Source organism: Ambystoma mexicanum, chromosome 7p, assembly GCF_040938575.1.
Source record: "Ambystoma mexicanum isolate Mex_15411 chromosome 7p, UKY_AmexF1_1, whole genome shotgun sequence".
NCBI lineage: Eukaryota > Metazoa > Chordata > Amphibia > Caudata > Ambystomatidae > Ambystoma > Ambystoma mexicanum.
In genome coordinates this window covers 178901007-178927914 of record NC_090939.1, presented here as the reverse complement: position 1 = coordinate 178927914, position 26908 = coordinate 178901007, and the positions used below count along the sequence as shown (strand labels likewise).

Genomic DNA, 26908 nt, shown 5'->3' with positions numbered 1-26908 from the left:
TACAAGCAAGCTCTTCACATCCCCTATTGCTAGGGGCACCCCGGCAGTGTGTTTCTCAAAGGCGTATATCCACTTGCTCGCCCCTCCCGATAATGGGGGCAAAACTTTAGTAAGTTGGCCTTGTCCATCTGAGCCCAGGGTATATAATTCAGCCTCCCTCCTCCCCTATGTATTAGCGGGAGCTGCAACTTCCCTTTCATTGTGGCATCTGTACCCGTCTTCACTCTGGATGTTCCCAATGATGCCATTTTCCCCACCCTGTTCCTTAATCGCCCCGTCCACTCATCATCCAGTGTTCTCATTGAACATGCACCATCCAACCCTTCGCTTCCCCCTCCCATTGCCATGCTCAACCTGTTGCTTTCCTCAAAATCGTCCCTTATATCACATAGTAATTCTTCCCTGTCCCCTATAGGCCTTTCTTCATTGTCAGTACATCCCTCTCTTGTCCCTAGTTCAATTATTCGTGTTGGTTCTTCCTGAATTCTGAACAGTATCTCACCTTTTTTCCACCCGTCTTCAAGTGTTCTATTCTCACTCGGCGCTCTAGACGTGTGCTCTGATCTCGCTGCATTAAGTGCTGTTCGCTCACATATGCCTTTTATCCTCGAGAGCTCATCTTTGGCTATTGAGAGTCTTGACTCCAGATCGTCTGTTAGCTTTTCTATGTCCACCCTTTGTGTACTTACCTGGGCTCGCTCCCTAGTACTCTCGTATGGCGGGAGTGCCGTTGGCCTTTGGGGTGTAGTAGTTGTCGGGGGAGGCACATAAGTGGGGTCGCTCTACCCCTCTGCGGGCACAGGCTTGTTTAGTATCGGGTACAAACTTATTACCTCTATTGGTGGCTCTACATTTGGCAATTCTTTAGCATCTCTCTGTATCATTAGTGGATTGTCAGTAGTAGATGGTAGGTCAGGATTTAATTCTGGTGCTTTAGGCGGTGGTATCTCTTCAAACAACCTCCAGAGATCTAATATTTCTCTCCTATTATGCAACTGCTTCCCCTTGTATTTCAAACAAATGCATGTGGCTACCATATCCAGGACACTTTTGTCAAATGACCCCACCTCGGGCCATATCTGGGGCAACCCCTCTCCCTTCAACTCTGTGATCCATTGATCATGATATTTCTTAATTCGCTCCGCGTACCCCGGTAGGTTCTTACAAATATGTGATAAGGGTGTTTCTGCCCCCATACTTTGTGCCCTCCTGGTACTTGTGTCTCACTATGTATCTCAAAATTACAATGTAAACATATCACCATGTGAGTCCTCGTATTCTATGTTTTATTCAATAATGGGCGCCTTTGTGTTCCTCCCCCTGCCTGCACACCATAAGAATGGCTGTACGCAGTCTCTATTCTATTCTCTTTGGGGGGCACATACAAGAGCAAACCATCAGTGATATCGACAATGTTAACCCAGAAATCAAAAAGGTACACACTCACTTCACCTTATTATTCTTGTCTTTATGAAGCTTTGTCCGGCCACACTTACCATGACCACTCAATGGCTATACATTTATGACCATTTTTACACACCCACCACACCAAATTATCTCCTGACGCATACGATGTGCACACACCTCTCTGTAACACTCTACTCACAATTCAATTTGCCCTCCCTTTCCTCCCTGGCCGGCTGTCCCTGTCCGTCTTATTCAGATATATGTATGCGCATATATATATTTGTACGTTTGATCTTCACTCTTACAGTAGAACTCTCTGTCTCTTACTTTATCTCTATGGTTTTGTACTAATCTCACTTTTATTTTTCCCCCAACCCTAAAGAAAAGAATAGAAAGAATAGCAATCACTAATATATTCTCTGTGTCCCCCTTTGCCAGACACTTTTATCTTATTATCCACTTCTTCATATATTCCCAGTACTAGTCAAGATAGCACTATGCGGCGCCGCCTTCCACCCCCTCTCGGAGCTAGGTTCCCGTCACTTTTGTCTCTTATTCACCTCTTCATCCTAATGGCCATATGCAAAGAAAAAGCAAAGAAAGTTTAAGATGGTCCTTAGTAGACCTACGTGTCCCCTTTTCTACCCCTCCTCGTTCCCTCTCCTAAATTTCCTCTTCCACTCCCTTTATGATCGCTCGCACTCAATACTCACGTGCCCGTCTTGAACCGATAGTCTCCGAAACTGGGTCCGTCCAGGCAGTTTTGCAGTCCGCTCAACAGTCAGCCCCGGCTCCGGCGAGCGGTACTCAAAGGGGATTTTTCAACCGGGATCGCGTACCCTCTCTCTGTTGAGTGCGCACTTCTGAGCGTACCGGTCGCCGTTGGCGGGCAGCCTTCCGGAGCCGGCGCACTGTGCGTATCCCTTTTCGACCGGAGATTTTCGTGCCAAAAGGGGACGGTAGTGATAGGTTAGGAAACAATAATAATAATCACGCTTTCGGGGTCACCACTGAAGGCAAGCGTCCCCAACCAGCACGATCCTCCCCGCAATGAGAGACAATGAAGGACTCTCCCAGAATGGGAATAAGGCCAAAACAGAATGCGGGTGAGCGTAAATGGGAGTTTATCAATCAGAATAGGGCATGCAAAGAACTCTGCAAACTCCGAGATCTCTCTGTCTGACAATAGCAAAGACAGGCGTATATATTTACAAAACACGTCATCAGAACCTACATACTATAAGGGGCACAAGTTCAATGGGATTGGGTGGTGATGACTAGCTATAGGCGCTGCTGCGATGTGGTTGGCCTTGGCTGGAGGACGTCACTGGTCAGCCTCGTGGGTTGGGCTGGGCATGGCGGGTCGGCTGAGTTCATCCGGGCGGTGTTGTTGTGCCATTGTGGCCAATGCCAGAGATGAATGTCTTTTCCTGACTTATTTGCCCTAGGCCATGCACACCGCAGTCATTCAGTTATTGCAATATTATCTTCTTTAGTAAATCTTTCAATAGGTTATTCTACAGGTTAATGCAACACAGGAGGAATGCACCTTGTGAGGGGTTTGATGGTCATTCATCAGTGCGTGGTTACCAGTGTCCTATTGACCGGTACCATAGGTCGAGGGGCTAAGTCTCAGGGCATGGGACGGGCGGTACGTGCCTTTCTATCTTGTTAGAAGTCGTTATGAATGGGCTGCTGTATGTTGCCACAGTATTGGGTGTCCTAATTGCACAGGGCCATAAGTCTAAGGTGATCCGGTGGGTGGTGGGGTTTAAGAGGGGGTGCCTTTGGATTTGTGTATTCAGGCAGAGGTTTACTGCTGTGCTGTAAATAATGCAGGTGGCGGGCCGTGGCCTTGGGTGCTGCAGAGGGGACTACAAATCTTTGAAGCAGCTCCAGCCTGGTTGGGGGAGGTGGAGCAGCGCGGCGCGGGCCTCTGCTCTCTTGTTTGGCAGTCTTCGCAGGGTGGGAGGGGGAATGGCTTTGCACATATTCACAAAGGTATCTTCCTCGTGTGTTGCCGACTCTAGGTGAAAACATCACAAACATTTGAACACTCTATAATACTCATTTGGATCACTCGAAAGTATACATTTCAACTTTGCTAAATGTCTCTCAAATATAGCCAGTCTGAGCACCTTATTTGTACACTGTTTTAACAACTACAGCATTTAGTTATATGCATATACATTTGCAGTAAGTGAGGTAGTAGTGTGGGTGGTGGAGCACAAAGAAAGGGATTCGCCACCGTGCGTGGCGGTAGTGGCACATAAGGGCTTAGACATACACACATGACGGGTGCATTCTCGCGCGTCCTTCACATGAGCCCTCTGTATGATTACACTTGTCTTCCCTTGTACTCTAGCAGCATTAATTCGGTTATGGCGCGGGACCGTGGAGTGTAAGCTTTTCAATGATACATATAACGAATAGTCCCCCGGAGCACTTTTTATTATTTGCACAAAACTGCAGGGGTGTGGGTCCTTCATTACTGGTGTCATGTGAACATGCGTTCTACCATAATTACACATTTTTACAGGTTTCTTTACTAGAAGAAGTTTTGTGAAGAGAATGCGCGTATTACAAGTAGTTTTGGCATTAGTATTTGGGGACTTTTCTGCTTTCATCCGATGACCATTTTACAGTTCTCTCCATCACCCAGGCCTCGCTGGCTGGGTCATGCTGGGAGCAGTGATACACTGCGGAAGGTGAAATGTTACAGTGTTAGTATCTTACGCTAGCTCATGTCCATCTTGTTCGTGGGAACGGGCTCACAGCGGATCTGCCAGGGAGCTGCGGCAACAGGGATAATTGAAATTCTCTGAGGGTGGGGGCCGCGCTACAGTGCGCTGAGCTCACACCATCTTTGTTAGACAAAATGGTTTCTGAGGCCTAGCTAAATTCAATACGTGTGGGCAATGTCTTCAGCAGGTGAGCACCCCACCACCTGGGCCCTGGTGGTATGAGGGGACGCCCAATGAGCCATGGCCCTCACTTGGGGAAGGGATGTAGGCAAGGGGGGGTCTTTTGGACCAGCCCTCCCCCCCCTACAGTGTGCAGCGAGTGTTTCGAGCAGCTGGAGCATTTATTGTATTTGCCTGTTGAGTCTGCCTACATTGTCTATTATGAAGGAGGTGCTTGAATCATAAATACTCTGATGCCAAGTGGAGCATGGTGGAGTGTGGAGCAAGTGTTCCGTGGCTCTGAGGAATCGAGGCAGGAGTTCCTCGCTTGAACGACATCGCCATGAGCTGAAACACTGGGTAACCGCCCCCCATTGCTTATTTTTCTTTGTTCTCCCAAGTGAATGTTTTGCTGTGGGACGCAAGATAAGTGTACTATCTGGGTGGTGGGGAGCGTTGAAATGATCACGAAATATCCGCATCAGTCCTGATGCAAGTGGAAATCAGGGCAGTTGAAGGTGCTTACAAATGCCTTTGTGTGTCCCTGGGCCTTTTTAGGACCTTTGAAGAGGATAAAATTATAATTTCTGATATGGGTGCACGGACTAGGGGAGCGACTGAGCCGAGTCACTCTGTGACCGATCGATCTGGGCAGCCGTTTCAGGGGGATGATTCAAGTTGCCAGGACATTGCAGAGGCTGGAATGAGCTTGCTTGCTGCCTTGAACATGGTCCTGCAATCTTTCATTAGATTGTATGACATACTGGCATTGGAAGTAAAAATGAAAATGGGCGCACTTAAGGATATTAAAGATCTTCTGGTTCTTGGTGTGAAAGCTCGGACTGACTCCTCAGATGGAGAGGCCACACTCCGGGAGGGTCTACCAAGAGATGCAGGAAGTACAAAAAGGTTGAACATCGTCCAAAAGGAAAGAAGGGGCACTGTAGCCAGTGACTCCAATGAGGAATTGAGGAATTGCGGGATGAGGGAAGTGCAAAAAAGTGGCTTGGATAAATATGCCAACAAAAAAATCGAAAAACATGAAGAATGGGTCCAAAGCCTCAAATCTGGGGTCGGACAAGTTCCTTCGGAATATTGGGCCTTTGCATAGGGAAAGGTCTAGTGCATACAAGAATGGTAAAACACCTCCTAGAAGGGGGAACATAGGAGTGGGTGAAAGAACTCTGAAATCACTCCCAAAGGACCCAGGGCAGGCTATTATTCAGAGGGAAGTGGCGATTTGAGGGCTTGCCTTCTTAAAGAAATACGGGGTGCATAATTAATTGTGATGACAATGGACCTAAATGGAGGGGAGCAGTCAAAAAGAAGGGGCCCAAGGGAGCTTGTATATCCTTTGCGGAAGCCTCAGTAATATCAGAGGAGTTGGGGGAGGTCACTAGCAGAAAGCTAGCACAGAGAAATGTTTTCCGAAAGAGCATGCTTTGGAACAGGCATCAGGGGGAGGTATGAGGCCCATGCAATATTCACCAAAGGGTTCTCGGAATGGAGGTGCAGATGGGAATGATGTGGGAGAGCTGCGAAGAGAACAGGGCAGGAGATGGGGGGGTCTGGGGAAGTGACCAGGATAATAGCCAGCTTATGACTAGAATTCGCCCTATTACCTTTGAATCTGTGTTTGATGAGGACAAAGACGTGCTGTGTATTGTCCTTGCTATTTTCTTATCCTGCCTTAAAGGCTATTTTTGCCAGAGTCATCAAATGTGTGCACTTATGTGACCATCCACGTTTGGGGAAATGTGTTGTCCACTTTTACTCAAAGATCATTGAAAATATGATATGCGAGTGCCAAGAAGAAATATTGTTGCATGCCTATGAGAGTTATAATGCCCAGGTGAGATTCAACAATGGAAAATAGGCACATTATGATAATTTCACTATAAGATGTGTTTTCGAAAGTGATCAACGCAGGCAGGTTGGGCAAGACTCTGATTCCTGGGGATGGGACTGGCTTACCAGTGCCCTCCCACTGGAGCCGAGATTCCAGCCGGGCTTCCAATAAGAGGGAGCTAAGGCTATTGCGCAGGAATTCTCGTGGGCACAAGTCTTTTGTGAATGCTGATATTGTAGAAAGGTTTTTGGGAGCTGATGTCATCTTTATCCTGGAAACATGGTTAAGAACCACCCCCATTTTCGATGGTTATACGATTCTTTACAAATATGCAAAGAAAGGACTTAAAGGGCATCCTATGGTGTGCTATTATTGTCTGCCAACATTAAGAAACTCTGTGGTGTTCAGCAGTATAGAACATGTGAGGAAGGATTGTTGGTGCAAAGGTAACTGATATGGTGGAATGTCAGAGTATCCATGTTCTTCTGACTAATATCTACTTCAACGCCCTCACAGGTGCCGTGGATAGATTACTGAATGAGGATGATAATGTTCTGTTTGATTGGCACAGTGAAAATACAGGTAGCTTGATCATAGTAGGAAGAGACTTTAACTGTAAATGTGATGTGACTCCAGGAGAGTGGGAGGACGGGGACACGCACAAGCTCAGGGGAGATAGCGCGCACATATACAAAGAGGCCAAAAATGGGGGTAAGTGGTCTCAATTTCTGTCCAGATGGGGTTTTAAACAAACCAATAGGCTGGGCAATGCTAAGTTAGAAACAGAGCAAACCTGGGCGAATGTGGTTTCAACCTCCACAATTAACTACTTTTTTGTCACATTTGTGTAATTGGTGGAGGTGAAGACCCTAGGGATAGGGAAAAATAATCTCACTGATCATTCTATGCTGGTCCTGTCTTTGACATGGGAAGACTCTGTGATGCATACAGAGTCTTTGAGGGGAAGAAACCTATTCATAGTGAGCTCAAAGAATAGGCTGTCCCAGTTTAGCGCGAACACCCCAAACTTAATATGAAGATGGCTGCTTGGTGGAACAGCCTCTCACTGCTAGAGAAGAGGAGTAACACAACCCCAGAAGGATTCCTGACATTGAGATCCAGACTGGGGCAGGGAGCGTGGAAGGAGCAGCATATCCAAGGAAGGGTAGAGCTGGAAAATAAGAGTGAGAATGGACTGAATGAGGTTGTCCTTAGAAAACGCTTGCTGAGAAAACAGATCAGGGAGAACATTAAGTGCCAGTCCAAAACATGGGGAGCCAAGCAAAAAGAGAAAAAGTCTCTGACTCAGATGTACAGAACCTGGTGCAGGCAGTGTAGACTTAGGAAATGTACACAGGCCAATCAAGAGCTATTAAGGAACATCGCTAAGAAAGATTTATGGTCCATTTGGTGGACTTTAAATAACAAAAGTGCAAAATCCCAGATCAATCTTGCAGCGTATCTGAATAGGCATGGGTGAATTTCGTGCAGAATATGTTTAGCGGGGCAAGCGATCTTAGCTTGAGGGAGGGAGCTACCCCAGGGATACCCCAGGATGGGCGTGCCACTTTGAAAAAGAAGACATCGAACCAGTGATCAGCAAACTAAATAATTTGCGGGCCCGTGGCCCGGATGGGGTGACGAACATGATTTTGAAAAATAATCCTTCTCTCTGGGCAGACATATTGTGCCACCTGTTTAAACAGATAGCGCATACTGGCGAATGCCCTCTTTCTTGATCGCAAATACATTCTAGTTTCTATTCCTAAAAAGGGAGATAGGGGCTCACCGTGGAGCTACCACCCCATCTCCCTTTTGGATACTTCTTCGTAGGTATTCGCCACCATGATATTGAAGAAGTGAGAAGTTGGGCTGAGGCCTCACACCGGCCACACCCCCTCCAGGTGGGTTTTCACAGGGAAATTGGCACTGTACAGAGATGCTTTGTGTTAGCCGCATGCGCTTCTGAGGTGGGGGTGTGGGGGTGCATATCTAGAACTTTGTATGTGGCAACATTAGACCTATCGGCAGCTTTTGATAATGTGGACCCCTCTCTGTTATGGAAGAAGCTGGCAGGATGGGGGATGGAGGATGGACCCGGGCTTACTGAATATGATTCAGATGATATATGCAGGCAATTCCACGAAGGTTAAACTAAATATAAAAGGCAAGCTCTCCAGGGTCATCAAAGTAAGGAAGGAGGTACGCCAAGGGTGTGTGCTAGCTCCCACCCTTTTTAACCTGTGCTTAGCAGACCTGTGGGAAGAAATGAGGGCTTGGGTTGGTTACGCCCCTCGTTGGTCACATCTCATGGTAGGATGTATTGCCTACACCGATTACTTGATTCTCTTAGATTATACTCCAGCAGGTCTGCAACAGATGCTGACAGGTGTTACAGACTACCTTACTCGAAATAGGCTTACAACAAACCCTGCCAAATCGTATGTTATGATTTGTAGCAGGGTGAAAAAACAGAAAAGCTATACGTGCATAATGAACAATATAGCTGCAGAGAAGGTAGACTGTATTGCTTACCCGGGCTTTCTAATCTCGGACAAGCCAAAACAAATAAGACAGCATAGGAAGATAGAAGGGATGGTGTGTGCATGTTTGTCCATGTTACAAACGATTAAAAGAAGACTCTGTGCATACTCAATCATCCCTCTGATTGAGTTCTAGAAGTTATAAATCACTGCAACCATTTTGTATGGCTACAAATGAATGAATTTTAGGAACAGGTATTTCTTGGACAAATTAAAGGGAAGGATCCTGAAGCAAACACTGGGGTTACCAATCTCAGTTCCGATCAGTTCAATCAGACTAGAGATGGGGTTGGTTTCCTGGTGGGCACAGTAAATTAAGCAGAGTCTGATCTTGTTTCTTAAGATGGCAAAAGCAGGCAAACCGCACATTGACTTCTACTTGAATACTCAAATGGACAAGGGATTTAATCTCTTCCTGTATAAGTTCAAAAGAAAGTGTGAGCGTTTTATGAGTCTTCTTGAAGTTGATGGGGCTGTATCTAATGCAGGACTTAAAGAGAAAATGAAAAGATGGACAGAATCTCTGATATGCAGGACTTGGGACGATTGAAGCTGTATGGAGGGAAGGAAATGTTATATCTCCCGACGAGGGAGGTCAGGCCATATTTGGGGAAATTCCCCTCAGAAAAACTTTGAGACTTTTACCTCAAGTTTAGGTTAAAGTGTCTGCCAACACTTGAGGTGATAGGTACCAAGTTGGGAATCCCACATGAACTGCGTTTATGCAGATTGTGTGGGAATAAAATGGAGTCCATGGAGCATCTGGTTTTGGTCTGCCCGGTAATGGCAAATTGAAGGATCTTAAGTTTTAAACCTTATATCAGCTCAACCTCTATGGTTTTGATAGAAGAGCTATGGTAGAGACGCAAGACAGCCACATGGGCTTACGCTTGCATTAATACAATTTTTGATGGAAATATTTGACAGAATTGAGGGGGTGATGGTTGTGGCTAAGGTCGAACTAGAGTGGGTAACATGATTGTGTGCCGGGAAGGGTCAACATTAAGCAGCGAAAAGTAATTGTACACTGTTTTCGTCTTGCTGTACTTCCTTGTGTATTGATTTCCGGGTTCATTTACGGCTGATATGATTGTCATGTTATGTACTGCTTATGATATTTAAAAAAAATAATATCAAGCATAAATATTTATGGAGGGCTACATTTGCCCTGCTGGGATTTGAACCTTTGAACGTAGGTTGCTCACAGATCTCTCAAGCAGGCTCATATCGCAGCATATAAACAAGTTGGGTTAAAAAAAGTTCCATGTTAAATAAATCAGTAATACTTTCAGAAGACTTGAAAAAACATGGGTCAGCCCCTAATTTCTAATTTTTGTTACTGAGGGGCGTATACTTGTAGGCAGGGAATTGTGAGTATAAAGCTGCCCCTCCCCCTCGTGTCCAGACCTTGCGTCACCTATAACAGAAGTGCAGATGTGGAATAAATGCTGGACTGACCCTCAATTGTCCTGTTACGTTAAAACATGTTCAAATGTATTCTTCAATATTTCATAACACAATTTGCAACAACGGAAAACAATTTCACAAACACGTGACATTTAACCTAGCATTTTGTTCAAGAAGCGGGGAGAAGGCTCCCAGCTTTTTGAAGTGCACACGTGCAATGTTGGTTTAGTACACGAGTGTTCTTCGCATGCAAGCAACATATTCTGAAAGATTTGTCATAATTATTCTGTAAAGGTATGCAAGTACAACTGCTTTCAATACATCCATCCAATGTTGGTCTGTTCAGATTGATTCACATATCTGGATGGAGTTTTTTTTCTACAATGGTCGTTCATGTACAAAGCATTGCCCAGCAGCTAAAGTGAATTAGTTGTATTCTCTGCTTTGTATTTTTCACAGCAGGATGTTTCTATGGAGTTTCTTGTTGACAAAGGGTGTTTCGGCCCTTGTTATGATGATGCACATCCTGGTGATTATCTTTATGGATCCTCCATTGGGCCTTCATCAGGACATATAATAACTTAATTGGGGGACATACATCGTTCATCTAACCCTTTGTTAAATCTGTAATAAAATAAAAATAAAATAAATAAGTTATAGGGGACTGCTGAACTGAATCTTGTTCAGACACTTTGGGGAAATTAAGTGATTCTTGGTGATGGACCTTTCTTCTTTCCATTTACAGGGGTTTTTTTTGTTCCCAATTTGGTCTCTTCTTAGCTTCGTGGGGTGAAACCTGTAGCAATGACATGTATTCATTGTTATAGTACCTTGGATGCGCTAGAGTGATAGTGCATCTTCATGATATTATAGAATAGCTACTGACCTTTCAGTGCTGGTGTTCTGATACTTTGTGGATATCCTATACACTTGTAACTGGTCTTCTTCTGTTACCTGTCTGTTATTTCTGGCCTCTGCAAGAGAAAAGTTATGTGTCAGAGTGCACAACACAAGCATTTGTTATCATCCTATTCTTTAATAGATTTCTCTGGTAGCTGCTTTGCATATTAAAGCAAGAACTCTGCGTTATTCTACAGACAGCGCGTTATGCCATCATTCTGTCCAGAAAGCTGCTCATGTGTGTGGCTCAGTGCAGCATGTGTTCCACATCTGCACTTATCTTATAGGTGACGCAAGGTCCGGACACGAGAGGAAGGGGTAGCTTTAGACTCAACTTTTCCTTTATACTTTCTGAAGAGACAGCAATTTGTTTCTGTTTATCTTGAACAGCCATGGCTGCTACAAGACATTTGGAAACAGCATGGATGACACCCAGACCTGCCATCTAAAAATAAACAAGCATTGGCTGAGCCGATACCTTTGGAGTTTACAGGTTGCTGTTTATAGGCATCAATGCAGTACATGTTTGGGCCTACATAGTGTTTGCTAGTCAGTATTTGAAGACAAACAATGAGAGTAGGCAACTTATAAAAGATCTCTGTTCACTGCAGTGTACAACAGCTTTTTACTATGTCTATTGCTATTTTTATTTTTATTTATTTATTTGCATTTATAAAGCACGCACACAGCCCAGGGGCATCGAGGCTTTGTTACAAGAAGATGACATAGTTACAATACAAGGCGATGTGACTAGGTTACATTAGCCCACCTGATAACATGTACAGTTACATTGGCGTGGTTACATTAGCCCATACCTGAGTTTAGAACTATAGGATTAGTTACAGGTGTGATCGTGCAGCATAGGGTCACATGTTAGGCTGCATATCATGATACAGTGAGAATGAGTACAGTTTGTTTGATTCATGATACGCAGAGTTAGACGTAACTAGTATACAGTTGTTTGTCATTCATTAGACATGTATCAGTGGCTAGGTAGGGCCTTAAGAGTCGAGATGTGTAAGGTTTAGGCAAACAGTCTAGTTTTGATTGCTTTACGGAAGGCGAGATGAGAAGGTTTAGCTTGTTCATTGCCTTGTCAATGCTTGCCTTTATTGTCTGTATACACAAATCTACTCAGGGTTATGCAACTGTACTTTGAAGACATACACAAAAAGGCCAACAAAGCTACTTAGACTAAAAGACTAAACAGGTTAAACAAAAAAGAGTAGGATCGTTGCTTTGTGCCATTGGCGATCACAACCTGTTGCGATGTGATACTGAACTCGAGTGAGACAACGGGCTGCTTGACAGATGCCGATCTGTTACAATTGTGTACGCAAGAGTGTCAACGTGGGAGTTAGGGTGCCAAAGTGCAAGATAAAGGAATAGTGTCTGGGCAATTGCACAATAGAAACAGGATCCAAGTATGTGAAAGGGTATGTGCGGAGCTGCAAGAGAGACAGGGTACAAGTGTGTGAGGGCGTGAGATAGAGCAAAGGTGTTTTCAAATGAGAAAGCGAGTGAGTGCACATTAGAGCACGGGTGCTAATCTAGAGGGGGACAAGGAGCATGTGGATGACAGGGATGCTGCAAAACAGACCAGGGCAGATGTCAATCTGCAAATACAGCACAGGTCCTAAAATAAAAGGTGTGTGTCTCATTAACGTACATCACGGGAAGTGACATCACAGGAAGTGAACATATCTTAAAGTGAAATATGCAAAATTAATTAAATTGGCCGGTCCTAATTGAAGAAAGAGCACAGGACAAATTAGCATTTGCCTTTCAGACAAGCATTCATCAACACCCCAGAAAAAAATCCCAAAAAAGAGTTTCCAATAACTTACTGGCAAAGTTTGAAGGCAGACACCTTTTGAACCCAAGAATCGGAATTGAAATATGTTCTGCAGGACCAAATCCAAATATGAAACATTTCCTATTTCTTTTTTTATCATGCATTCATGTGGTCAGTGGACATTTGTCTAGCCGGGGACCAAGATAACCTTGGTTCAAATCCCCCTAAACAAACAGTTTAAATGTATAGCGCATGCTACCTTTTATTTTTACTCCCAGTCTAAAAATCCCCCAAGGGGGACAGCGTCTGCCAAAGTGTACCCTCGATTTATGCCTGCCTGCACATAAGGGTGAGTTGAGAGGTAAGAAATGTTCAGTACAGAAGTTCTGGGAAGGGATGACCAGATAGGAGAGAGGTTATAGGTGCGTGGGAGAAAGAGGGTGCAGTAGAGAGACAGTGGGTGGGTGTGATGAGTCTCTATGCCAGTTACAATAATTGTGCTGCACTTCGCTCGTTACCATACTGGCCTTCCCTGCTTATCAGCACTGCACTGGTTACCTCTCCCATAACTGTGGGAAACCATAATGACAAAGGACACTGCCTAAATGTAGACATTTTCATCAGTCATTTGTTTCCTTGTGGGATAGCGGTGAAAATACAAAATAATGTGCTGCTTCTTTTAAATGTGGTGCATATGATTCAATTGTATAAAAATGTATTGTGCCTAAAAAGAAGGTAAGACATGGAGATACCCCCTAAACTGTTTCAGATTTTCACACTCTCGCCATGAACATGCATGCAAGCAAGTCCAAAAGCAATGCGTTTGCAGCAACTTTAATTGCAACAACAGAAGATTAAGAAAGCCCCTTTGCATCCAAAAGCTGGGCCAGCCCCATCTTCCAAACTTAGCCACGCAGACTGTATACATGCTTGTGAGCAAGATGTTCTATAAGAAGAAAAGAACATTAACATATTTTAAAAGGTTCATAGTAGTGACATATGGAATAAACGTGTCAGTGCCTTCATTGTTTCAAAGACATGTCTATGTAAATTATTTATTAAGTACTGTCTGACCATTGTACAAAGCCATAATGAAATATTGAATTGATTCAAACCAATATGTTACATAATGCATATGATTTGGAAAGCCACACTTCCTGTAAATTGAAAAGCTGGGTATTTATTTCTCTCCTACATTTTGCTGATTTGAGTTGTCCAGGGTTTCACCTTAGTGCAACCACACACTTTGGAAAACGCTGTGGGGAAGTAAAATGTAATAAGAACATTCTAAAAGGTTTCAAAGTGAGGCATAATCGTGGTCATCCAAGAGATTCTTATCTGATAGTTTGAACCAGGATTCTTTAAGTTGGAGCATCAAAGACAACTTTGCCCATTAAAAATGACACTGTGAACCATACAGGACCCAATAAACTTTGCCAGATAGCCAAGTTATGCAGAGAATAATGGCGCCTGTCACATCACTCTTCTCTTGAGCCCTTCATAAAGGTTTGCTTGTTTGAGTGATGTGGCTGCAGCACATACATAAGACTTACATGGGCTTGTGGAAACCACTTCCAAGCCTGATGTAACTGTGCTGGAGCACTGGCACACTCAAGTGGAAAAACAGAGCAGATCATGTAAGTGAAATTCTTATATCATGTCCATTAAGCAGTTATAAGTCACCATTGATTTTACATTTAAAAACAAAAATTAATATAAATTAGTGAGCAAAATAGGTAGACATGTGGCACCAAGTATGTTGCACAGATTAAAAAAGATTGCTTCATTTCGACACCAAATGTCACTTGTGTACAACTATTAATAATTAAATCCTTAATATTTCATAAAATGATGACCAAATATGCCACAGAGCGTAGATCCCAATGAGCTTGGTTGCATTGATTTGATGTTGCTGTTGGAAATTATAAGACAAAAACGAAATTGCTGTCAAAAGTATTTGAAGTGCGATGACCCCTCCCTTCTCTTCTGCACATGTAAAAGCTACAGACAATGTGATAAGAGGAAAAGTATTCATCGTTGTTTAATCACATTCTGAAATCCATTCTTCTGTGTGGGGTGGGTGAGATAAAATTCTGCAGCCTCTCTATTGATAATGCCATTCTCCTAATTAAGACCTACCGAAGTCTGATCCAGTTCATTTTAGCCTACATTCAAATCACATGCACAGAACATAGACGTGCGCGATCTCACATTTATATAAGGGGGTAAAGTGAATCGAATATGTGTATAGATATGTTAATACGTCTTCTCCAGCATTGAATCTTTCATGGATTCACATGCTTTGAATATTCCCCGTCGTCAGGCTGGGAATCCCCGGTACATTATATAGACCCTTTCCCGTAGGAAAACTTTTTCGACGCTTATGTGTCCTATCCACCTCGTTTTGTATCATGCGTGCCCGTACCGTCAGGACGTCATGATATAAATACAGGCCCCGCCCCCGCGCTCCCTCAGATTTCAACCGTCTTTCAAAGCAGTGGGATCCTCGTGGTTACTACTAGTGAAAACTAGGTTGTTTTTTTTTATTTTTTGTCTGTTTCGCGTAAGCGAAGTTCAAATTCTGGAGAATTATGTCTGGAAAGGTGTTATTTCGCCCATGTGCAACCTGTGGCCTCAAAAAGGTTTATGAAGGAGACGGCCACATGGACTGTATCTACTGTCTCCACCCGCACCACACGGCGGAGACATGTGAGATATGCCAGGGTTTCTCCCAAAAAACCCTTAAGGACCGTAAAAGAAGGCTGGTCGACTGGCTTAATGACGGAGCGGGTGCCTACCCGGCTTCGGAAGTTGGCTCCACGGCCTCCAGGAGCAAGTCGGAGCCTCCATCGAAGAAGGTGCGGCCAGCAGAAATTCGCGCTGAGGACAAGCATAAGGGGAAACATGCTGGATCCTCCTCGTCACATAAAAAGCCCTCCTCCTCCTCATCATCTAAGACGGAGAGGCTAGCGCTGTCTAAATCCTCCTCAGGGGACCATCCCAGGTCTTCCGTGAGTCGAGAAGCTTCAGCCGGGAAGTCGGCATCGAAATCGACGACGAAGTCTAAGGGCTCGACGACGACGACTTCCTCGTCGACCTCGGTGTCATTGACGATGCCTATTACCGTTCAAGCAGCAGCGGTTGGGATTCCTTCGTCGACGGAGACTCAGTCTATGGCTTGGCTGCCTGAGGTCTATGACCCGATCCCCCCTGAGGTCTTACTGCAGCCAGACACGGCCTGCTCGGCGGAAGGGGAAGGTGACATGGTTCTGCAGCCATCGGATTTAGGCTTACGGCCTTCCACGTCGACGACGACGGCGAGTGCGAGCGGGGGTATGGTACCTATATCATCCACGTTACTGAACCCCCAGACAGTTTTGTCTCTGGATGTGCTTAATACTCTTCAGAAGCTACTACAGCGGCTGGATACCCAGTTCCCTCAACCTGGGACGTCATCGTCACTTTTGTCTGTACCTTCCGTCGACGAGCAAACTTGTACGGCTCGCTCGTCGACGAATCACCCATCGGCTCCCCAGGCGGTGAAAGATCGTCCTCGAGCTCAGGAGGAGGGTGAGTTGTCGGAGTCCGACTCTATACGTGATGACTCGGGGTCAGACATCTCCCTGTCACCGTCGAGGGACCCGACATGAAATTCGGATGTAGAATTGGAGTCTACGAGGAGCCAGACACAGCCATCTCCCCCTGATGATGTGGGAGCCTTCCATGCAATGATGGGGAAAGCGTGTTCCGAATTCGGCTTGATTCCTGAGGAGCAGAGGAAAGACTGTTTCCTTTTTGACCATATGGGTCAAAGGAGAAAATCGGTATTTGCCATCCCAATCCTTGACCACGTGTGGCAAGAAGGTCTCAAGACGATGCGCCATCCGTTCTCGGAACCAGCCATAAAGGGACGGATCGAGAAAAAGTTTAAAGCTCCGGAGTCCACTCCAAAATGTCTAACATCACAGCCTCTGTCTGACTCGGTGGTGTCGGCGGCAGCGGCTAGGAAGGCCAGGGTCCAGCAAAAATGTTCAACGCCACCGGAAAGCGAGGCTAGGAGGCAGGACGCATTTGGAAAGAAGGTGCTCTCGGTCGGAGCGACGACAGTAAGAGCAGCCAATTCCTTAGCGATCGTGTCACGATATGATAGGGAAATGTGGCACAAATTAGCCCCTATCCTAGAACACCTGCCAGATGAACACCGGAAAGCAGCTATGTTACTGGTGCGGGACGGCGAAGAGGCCTCGAACCACGCTATTAATATCGCAGTTGACCTAGCAGAGTCTGGTTTCAAACAAATCAACCATGGAGTAGTGCTTCGTCGACAAGCGTGGCTCAAATGTACTACTTTCCGTCCTGAAGTACAGTACAAAGTCCTGGACATGCCATGCGAAGGGGAGCACCTGTTTGGCGAAAAGGTTGATGAAGCGCTGAAAGGGATGAAAGAAGACACGGATACTGCTAGGTCCCTCGGCGCCCTTCAAACGGGTAGAAATTTTCGCTCTTTTCGCCCCTTCAGAGGTGCTTCTGGAAACTCCCGCTTTGGAGCCTCGAGGAACCGTGGATTTAACAGGCCCTCGTACTCTTCACAAGGGTTCAGACGAGCGTCCCAGTCGGCACGTGGAAGCAGGGACTATCAAGCCTCCAGGCGGCGAGGCTCAGGTCCGTCGTCAACGAAGAACAAGCAAACCAGCAACCAATGACGGCCTTTGGAACGTCCTGGGGGGTCGAGTCTCTCATCACTTCGACCGATGGAAATGCATCACCAAAGATCGATGGGTCCTAGACACGATTCGCATGGGTCATGCGCTGCAATTCAAAGACAAGCCTCCGCGTCTTCCTCCTTTATTCTCGACACAGCCCCACCTCCAAATCCTACGACAAGAGGCGGCGCTTATGTTGCGAAAAGGGGCGGTAGAGAGAGTTCCTGTGGCACAGGAAGGCCAAGGAGTTTATTCCAGGTTCTTTGTTGTCAAAAAGCCAAACGGCAAATGGAGGCCCATTCTCGACCTGAGGGTACTCAACAAGTGGCTAAAGAGCCAAAAATTCAAAATGCTAAAACTCCAAGAGGTTATCAGATCGGTGCAACCCATGGACTATCTATCATCACTAGACCTTCAGGATGCTTATTTTCACATCCCAATACGCCCACGACACAGGAAATATTTAAGATTCGTCGTCGGGAGAAAGCATTTTCAGTTCAAGGTCCTCCCGTTCGGGCTCAAGTCCTCCCCCAGGACGTTCACCAAGTGCTTGGCCCCTATAGCGGCCCATTTAAGGAAGGATGGTCATCATGTCTATCCATATCTAGACGACTGGCTAGTCAGAGGGTCATCCAAGGAACAAACACGAGACAGTCTACGAGCCACAATGTCCATCTTACAGGAACTGGGCTTCGCAATAAACTTCAACAAGTCCTCAGTAGAGCCTTCGAGGACCTTGGTCTTTCTAGGAGCGGAGTTTCATACACACACAAGCCTGGTGAAACCATCCAGCGAAAGAATTCAGAAACTTCAAAACAAGGCGTCGGAATGGAGAGGCGGTACCAAAGTCTCTGTGCGCAAGTACATGTCCCTGCTAGGGACCATGTCGTCCTGCATTCCGTTAATAAACAACTGCCGTCTGTTTATGAGGCCTTGCCAGGAATTTCTAGCGGACCGTTGGGCGCAGAGCAGAGGTCGCTGGTCCGACAGACTGGTCGTCGACGAACAACTAGTTCAAGCACTCGGCTGGTGGAAAGTGTCTACTCATCTAACGAAAGGGATGCCTCTACTGGAACCAGAGTTCCAAAAGACGGTGGTGACGGATGCATCGCTGAGCGGATGGGGAGCTCATCTGGATATGTTACAGGTACAAGGCCAGTGGTCTTTGCAGGAGTCCTCCCTGCATATCAACCTGCTAGAACTGAGAGCAGTGCGATGGGCTCTGAAGTCTTTTCTTCCGCAACTGAGGGACTCGGTGGTGCGTGTCATGACGGACAACACCACTACGATGTTCTACTTGAGGAAACAAGGAGGGACACGTTCCAGGTCCCTATCGACGGAGGCACAGAAAATCTGGCATTGGGCCCTGCAACACAACATGCAAATCTTAGCGTTTCACCTACCAGGAGTGAAAAACGTGGAAGCCGATGCCCTCAGCAGAGAAATGAACGAAGTTCACGAATGGGTGCTGAACGACCAACAACTTCAACAAGTATTCAAGGAATGGGGACACCCTTCCATAGACCTGTTTGCAACGAAGAACAACAAGAAATGCCATCAGTACGCAAGCAGATGGCCTCAGCAGGGCTCACTGGGGGATGCGTTCTCATTCCCATGGACGAACAAATTCCTGTACGCATTCCCTCCTTTTCCCCTTGTCCGGAGGACGTTGCAATGGATCCTCAGGTATCCATGTCGGGTAATTCTGGTGGCCCCATACTGGGCCAGACAGGTGTGGTTTTCAGACCTACTACACTTAGCGGCGGCGGAACCGATGAGATTCCAGAAGACCCCCGACCTTCTGTCTCGACAGGAGGGTGTCGTTTGGCATCACGACCCGGACAGCCTCAAGTTGACGGCCTGGCTCCTGACTTCGCCGAATTTGGTCGGCTAACGATTCCGGAGGACTGTCGACGTATCCTGCAAGCGGCAAGAGCACCTTCCACAAACGCCTCATACGCGTACAAATGGAAAAGGTTCTGTCAATGGTGTAAGGATCAACCAGGTTTGGCCCCGCAATCGATTAGGCCGGAACAGCTCCTTCCATACTTGCTGTTATTAGCTCAAAAGGGCCTGTCGGTGTCGTCAATAAAAGTACACCTAGCAGCCATTTCCAGGTTTACTCGTCGACGGCACTCGGCACCATTGTTCAGCGACCGCCTGATTAAGCACTTCCTTAAAGGCCTCTTTCGGAGTTTCCCTCCAGAGAAGAAATTTCCACCGGAGTGGAGCCTCAATCTGGTCTTAACGTCTCTTATGAAACCTCCGTTTGAGCCAATGTCATCATCGTCTCTAAAGTTTCTGTCGTGGAAATTGGCCTTCCTGGTGGCCATCACTTCAGCCCGACGTATTTCAGAAGTTCAGGCTCTAATGGTGGACCCACCATACTTACGATTTTTCAAGACCAAGGTAGTCCTAGCCACTAACCCACAGTTCATACCAAAAGCTCCTTCGGTGTTTCATAAACACTCTTCTATCGTGTTGCCTATGTTTTTTCCGGAGCCATGCTCGGGAGCGGAGCGCATGCTACACACATTGGATGTAAAAAGGGCTCTCAAGTTTTATCTTCATCGTACGCAACCGTTCAGAGAAACGAGACAGCTGTTTGTGGCCTATGGGTTGGGTGCTAGAGGAAAAGCCATTTCAAAGCAAGGACTATCAAGATGGGTGTCATCTACCATTTCGTACTGCCATTCCAGGGCAGGGAAGCCTCTTCTACGACGGCCAAGAGCTCATTCAACTAGAGCAGCGGCATCGTCGACGGCACTGTGGGCCGGAGTCCCTCTAGGGGACATCTGCATGGCGGCTACCTGGGCGGCTACACACACCTTTACCCGCCATTACTGCCTGTCGCAGCAACATGCCGAAGACACCCGGATGGGACAGGCAGTGCTTCGACACCTATTCCAATAAGGTAAGCCCCGGCTGCGGGGTTGCATCCTGTGGAATTTATGACTGTATGTGGTTCGTTTTCCTATGTTAACTATTACTGATGTATACATGATCATAGGGAACGGCCTTTGTGAAAAAAGTATATGGGTTTGCATGCACGCCTCCTCTTGGGGGTGGTACTGCTATGTAATCTATTCAAAGCATGTGAATCCATGAAAGATCCAATGCTGGAGAAGGGAATAGTTTCTTACCTGTAACTCCATTTCTCCAGCATTGGTATCTTTCATGGATTCACATGCGCCCACCTGCCTCCCCTGAACATGCAAACCGGTTTCCCCACTACTTTGGGGGCCGAAATCTGAGGGAGCGCGGGGGCGGGGCCTGTATTTATATCATGACGTCCTGACGGTACGGGCACGCATGATACAAAACGAGGTGGATAGGACACATAAGCGTCGAAAAAGTTTTCCTACGGGAAAGGGTCTATATAATGTACCGGGGATTCCCAGCCTGACGACGGGGAATATTCAAAGCATGTGAATCCATGAAAGATACCAATGCTGGAGAAATGGAGTTACAGGTAAGAAACTATTCCCTTCTTTGGTACCAATACTTGTTACTTATACTGGAGAAAATAAAATGTGCTGCATCTGTAATTTACTGACTGAAGTCGGTTTTGGTGAATGCTAATTGAAGAGTTGTAATGTGCTGGCCTGTCGGCGGCATTGTGGTCATAGAATTGAATGCAGCTTGGAGATGGCCTTGTGTCTTTTGGGATTAGAATTGTGAGAACAAATACTAATAATGGTGCTGTTGCATTGCTTGTCACAGGTGTCTGCTGCTTCAGCATTTACATATATGTTTTTTTAATGCAGGATTTATAACGCATAACGCCCACAATAGACAGGGCTTCATTCCATCACAGTGCAGGTTAGCCAAAGAACCTGGGCCCTAGAAATATATGGTTGAGTGCCATGAAACCTACAGTGTCGAATTATCTCTCTCCATTGCTAAAATCAGAAGCCCAAACTACTGCCCTGACGGAAATGATAGCACGCTTCTGCATACAATGGATTGAAACACTGGTATGTGTGAGTGCGGCTGTGCACAGAATTACATGCATAGCTGCAATGTTGCTCCAGTAAACAGGAGGGTCATTATTAGTAGAATGTATATTTCTGTTTATTTTGGCCTACTCTTGGCCATTTCTTAACCTCACAACGTCACTCCTGTTATTATTTAAGCTGTACCTTATTTGTTCCCTAGACTTTTGTATTTGTATTGTATTTTGTTTTTATTGATTTATAAAGCGCCTTACACAAGGCGCTGTACAACGGAACAACATAATACATAAAATAACCAATATAATGGTTGAAGCAATTACATTATGAGCCAATCAACAAAACAGTGAGAAGAGCAATTAACTGAAGGGGATAGGGAGAAAAGGGGAGTGGGAGTGGATGGGGGTGGTGGAGAAGGGTAGGAGGAGGGAAGGGCAGGGTGAGAGGAGGGAGTTAGCGGAGGGGGGAGATAGTCGGGGGAAAGAATAAGGAGGGAAGAAGAAGGGGGAAGGAGTTTCAAGGAGGAGAATGGAGGAGGAGAGATTTAAGGGAGGTGTGGATTGAGGTGAAGGTGGGGGTAGAACAGATAGCAAGAGGAAGGGAGTTCCAGTGTAGAGGTGCTAGGAGTTGGAAGGAGCAGAAACGGGAGGAGGCACAAGTGGACAGAGGTACAGTGAGAAGGAAATGGTCAGCTATAACGCTCACCTGGTATCCACGGGGGCGCCACCCAGTCCAAACTGTTTCACCCTTGGACCGCTTCCTTTGGACCCTTGTGCGACTGGAGACCAGGTCTGAAACACAGTAGTTAGATTTTAGCTTGGTTGTCTCCTTTGGCCCGGGCCCTCCTCCCATATGGACCCAAAAACCCCCCTGGCGCACTTCTCACCTTGCTTCTTGATAAGGTGTGCTCTCTGTCCTGCCACTTGGTGCAGGGGTGGGTTGAGATTGGCTTGTCACTGCCTAGTTACTTCACTGGAGCGACTCTACGGAGACCAGGCCTGCTGCGACTCCGTTTTTCAGGTAAGTCTGTATTGACTGTGTGTTCTTTGTTTTTGTAGTAGTCTCTATTTAGTTCTTCCTTTGTTTACAAGTGGGGACGCTGTCCTCGTGATGTCACGCAGTTGTGCATGAGATGATAAGAAAGCGCGTAGCGTGGCGCTATATGCTGTTCTTGTGCTAACCTGTTATATTGTCTTTCTTGCAGGCTGCGGTGTTGACCCGGAATACGTGTGCCAAGAAGATGGAGAGCGGTGAGTAGTGGTGAGCGAACTGCTTACTGGCACTCTAAGTTGGAACTAGCCTTTCTGTTCTTCTGCCGGAGTTGGAAGTTGATCTATGCCGCTAAGCGAGTGCTTTTTGAAAGTGAAGAATAAACGCTTACTGATGTTTCTTTTCTCTGTTTCTTTTCTCAGGTAGTGGTTTTCTTGATGGAGCGAGATCCGCTGAGATGTTGACTGTTCGGGATCCAGGAGCAGAGTACGAGCGCTGATTCCAAAAGGTAAGCGAATACTAATGGTTTCTTCTCTTTGTTCTTGCAGGATCTGGTCCGGCGAGCGGAGGAATATTCCAGCTGACAGCGGTAAACGTCACGCTGCAGCAAGCAGAGCAACGTGTTCTGCAATCCGGGCGTGGCTTAAATAGCCTGCAGGTATCCCAGGTGTCCCTGGGCCTGCCACACCCAAAATGCTAGACCGCATGGCTCAGTTATGGAACTGAGCCATGTGAGAGCATCCATGTTGTTGTACAAATGCCTTTATGGGCCCAGATTATTGGCTTTTCATATGAGCCTGGCGCCAAAAGCGCCAGCACCTACTCCAAGTGAGTCTGGGGGCAAATGTCCAGGCCCTTGAGGCCCCGATGGAGGTACTGGGTGCACCCCACATGGTCTGACACCCCAGGCCAAGGGCAGGAGTCGTGACATCAGTGGACCGAAGGGAACGGGAGGGGTAGTAGAAGGAGAGAAGGGAGGAGAGATAAGGGGGAGCGAGACCATGGAGAGATTTGAAGACAAGGCAGAGAAATTGAAATTTAAGTTGCGAATGAAAAGGAAGCCAGCCAAGGTAAAAGAGAGAGGTAGAGATGGAGTCACGGGTGGTAGGCGACAGAGGGTACGGACAGCAGAGTTATAGATGGATTTAAGAGGGGCAAGATGAGAAGTAGGAAGTCCAAAGAGCAGGGAAGAGCAGTAGAAGACGCGGGAGAAGATGAGGGAGGAGATTAAGAGTTTATTAGCATGGAAAGTGAGAGAAGGGCGGATTTTGCGAATATTGAAGAGGTGGTAGCGACAGGTGCGGGAAGTGAGGGAAATATGTTGGGAGAAGAAGGGAGAGGAGTCAAAGAGAATGCCTAAATTACGAGCTTGAAGAGAGATAGGGAGACTGGAGGGAGGAAAGTGAGTGAATGGGGAGGGGAGGGAGGGCGCAGAAAGTTACAGGGAAAGAATAAAACTTCGGTTTTGTCAGTGTTAAGAGAGAGAAAGTGGGCAGCCATCCAGTTCTTAATGGCAGTAAGGCAGGAAGAGAGTTTTTGGTGAAGGTCAGATGAGAAGGAGGAGAAATAGATAAAGAGTTGAGTGTCGTCGGCATAGAAGTGGTGGGAGATGCCAAACGAGGAGATAACAGGGGGAATGAGGGAGGTGTAAAGAGAGAAGAGGAATGGACCAAGTACCGAACCTTGGGGTACGCCGTATTCAAGAGGATAGGTAGGAGAGGACCGGCCGCCCCAGGGGACAGTAATCAGCCATCTCACAATCCATATATATGCAATCCTTAAAGTGCATGGTTCATGCTTAATTAAAGACTGTATATCAATACATATTTTAAGGTTTCAGGCTTTGAGTTTTGTTCACACCATCTACAAAATCTAGAGGTACTCGATATGCCTAGCCTGGGTCCCAAAATGTCCACACTGGGTAATAGATTCAATTTGAATTTCAAATAAAGATATATCCTTTCCTGGCAGGTAAAGCAACTAACAGGCCGATTCATGGAATAATTAGCGCGGCGCAAGTGGCCAAAAACGTGCGAATCGCAGTGGAATAGCGAAAATCGCACGAAAAGCAGCACACATCGATTCATGGAAGGCCGTGCGCGAGAAAACCATCGGATGTGCGATAATAAAGTGCGCGGCGCACGTTGGCGCACAGGCCATCTAACTTCGTGCGCCAGGTCACAGCGAAAATCGCACAGGCCACAGCGAAAATCGCACATAGCGCGGCGCACAATACAAAAGTAGGCGGAACACGGGGCGTAACACTCGGAATGGGGAACAACTTGCCAAAATGTGGGCGTCACGGGGGAAGTACAGGGTACAAGTGCGCGGAACGCCCACACGCTCGCCTACAACACGTATTCATGGAATAGAATAGGGCAAAAAAGCGCACGCTCAAACCAGAAAGCAGGCGGTAGCGTCTCTGTGCCTGGAAGAAATGTGCGCCAAAAGGTGCGCCAACAAATAGCACCTATATACTGCCATGATGAATGTCCCATACTGTGGCCCTCCAGGACAAATGACGTGCAAAGGGGTACCCACAAACACGGACACCCGCTGACAAAAAATACGTGTGCGTGTATACCGGGGTGCGCGGGAAGTCTCACACGCGAATTGGCAGGGCATGTGAATTCCAGGGGTTTGCGGGAAGTTCCACACGCGATTTGTCAGGGTACGTGGATTACAGGGGTGCGCGGGAAGTTCCACACGCGATTTGGCCGTGTACGTGGATTCCAGGGGTGCGCGGGAAGTTCCACACGCGATTTGGCCGGGTACGTGGATTTCAGGGGTGCGCGGGAAGTTCCACACGCGATTTGGCCGGGTACGTGGATTTCAGGGGTGCGCGGGAAGTTCCACACGCGATTTATCAGGATACGTGGATTTCAGTGGTGCGCGGGAAGTTCCACACGCGATTTGGCCGTGTACATGGATTTCAGGGGTGCGCGGGAAGTACCACACGCGATTTGGCCGTGTACATGGATTTCAGGGGTGCGCGGGAAGTCCCACACGCGATTTGGGCGGGTACGTGGATTTCAGGGGTGCGCGGGAAGTTCCACACGCGATTTGTCATGGTACGTGGATTTCAGTGGTGCGCGGGAAGTTCCACACGCGATTTGGCCGTGTACGTGGATTTCAGGGGTGCGCGGGAAGTACCACACGCGATTTGTCAGGGTACGTGGATTTCAGGGGTGCGCGGGAAGTTCCACACGCAATTTGGCCGTGTACATGGATTTCAGGGGTGCGCGGGAAGTCCCACACGCGATTTGGGCGGGTACGTGGATTTCAGGGGTGCGCGGGAAGTTCCACACGCGATTTGTCATGGTACGTGGATTTCAGTGGTGCGCGGGAAGTTCCACACGCGATTTGGCCGTGTACGTGGATTTCAGGGGTGCGCGGGAAGTACCACACGCGATTTGGCCGGGTACGTGGATTTCAGGGGTGCGCGGGAAGTTCCACACGCGATTTGTCAGGGTACGTGGATTTCAGGGGTGCGCGGGAAGTTCCACACGCGATTTGGCCGTGTACGTGGATTTCAGGGGTGCGCGGGAAGTCCCACACGCGATTTGGCCGGGTAAGTGGATTTCAGGTGTGCGCGGGAAGTTCCACACGCGATTTGTCAGGGTACGTGGATTTCAGTTGTGCGCGGGAAATTCCACACGCGATTTGGCTGTGTGCTCCCAGGTATTCCCTGTACACCCTCCACGGCCCCTGCAGGCAGCACACACCACAGGGGACTACCCTGCACACCTGCTCATGTCACCCAGCACCCCCACCCCCCAGCATCCAGGGGCACCCTCCACCAGGCCCCCACTCATGTCCCCCTGCACCCCCACCCCCCAGCATCCAGGGGCACCCTCCACCAGGCCCCCACTCATGTCTCCCCCCACCCCCACCACCCAGCCACCAGGGGCACCCTCCGCCAGGCCCCCACCCATGTCTCCCACCACCCCCACCCCCCAGCCACCATGGGCAGCCCCCACCAGGCCCCCACTCATGTCCCCCTGCCACCCCCACCCCCCAGCCACCATGGGCAGCCCCCACTCATGTCTCCCACCCACCCCCACCCCCCAGCCACCTGGGGCACCCTCCACCAGGCCCCCACTCATGTCCCCCTGCACCCCCACCCCCCAGCATCCAGGGGCACCCTCCACCAGGCCCCCACTCATGGCCCCTATCACCCCCACCCCCCCCGCCACCAGGGGCAGCCTCCACCAGGCCCCCACTCATGTCTCCCACCACCCCCACCCCCCAGCAGTGCAGGGGCAGCCTCCACCAGGCCCCCACTCATGTCTCCCACCACCCCCACCCCCCAGCCACCAGGGGCAGCCTCCACCAGGCCCCCACTCATGTCTCCCACCCACCCCCACCCCCCAACCACCATGGGCAGCCCCCACCAGGCCCCCACTCATGTCTCCCACCACCCCCACCCCCCAGCCACCATGGGCAGCCCCCACCAGG

The 26908-nt window shown here is 47.6% G+C and overlaps 1 protein-coding gene across 1 annotated transcript in view; it reads left to right on the top strand.

Annotated features, from left to right (window-relative positions):
• Positions 1-26908, top strand: part of UMODL1 (uromodulin like 1) — a 482641-nt gene that overhangs the window by 201345 nt on the left and 254388 nt on the right. Inside the window, exons 8-9 of the mRNA XM_069636212.1 lie at positions 22665-22710; positions 22999-23039. Coding sequence (XP_069492313.1) covers positions 22665-22710; positions 22999-23039 — 87 coding nt within the window. The remainder of the gene's footprint in view (positions 1-22664; positions 22711-22998; positions 23040-26908) is intronic.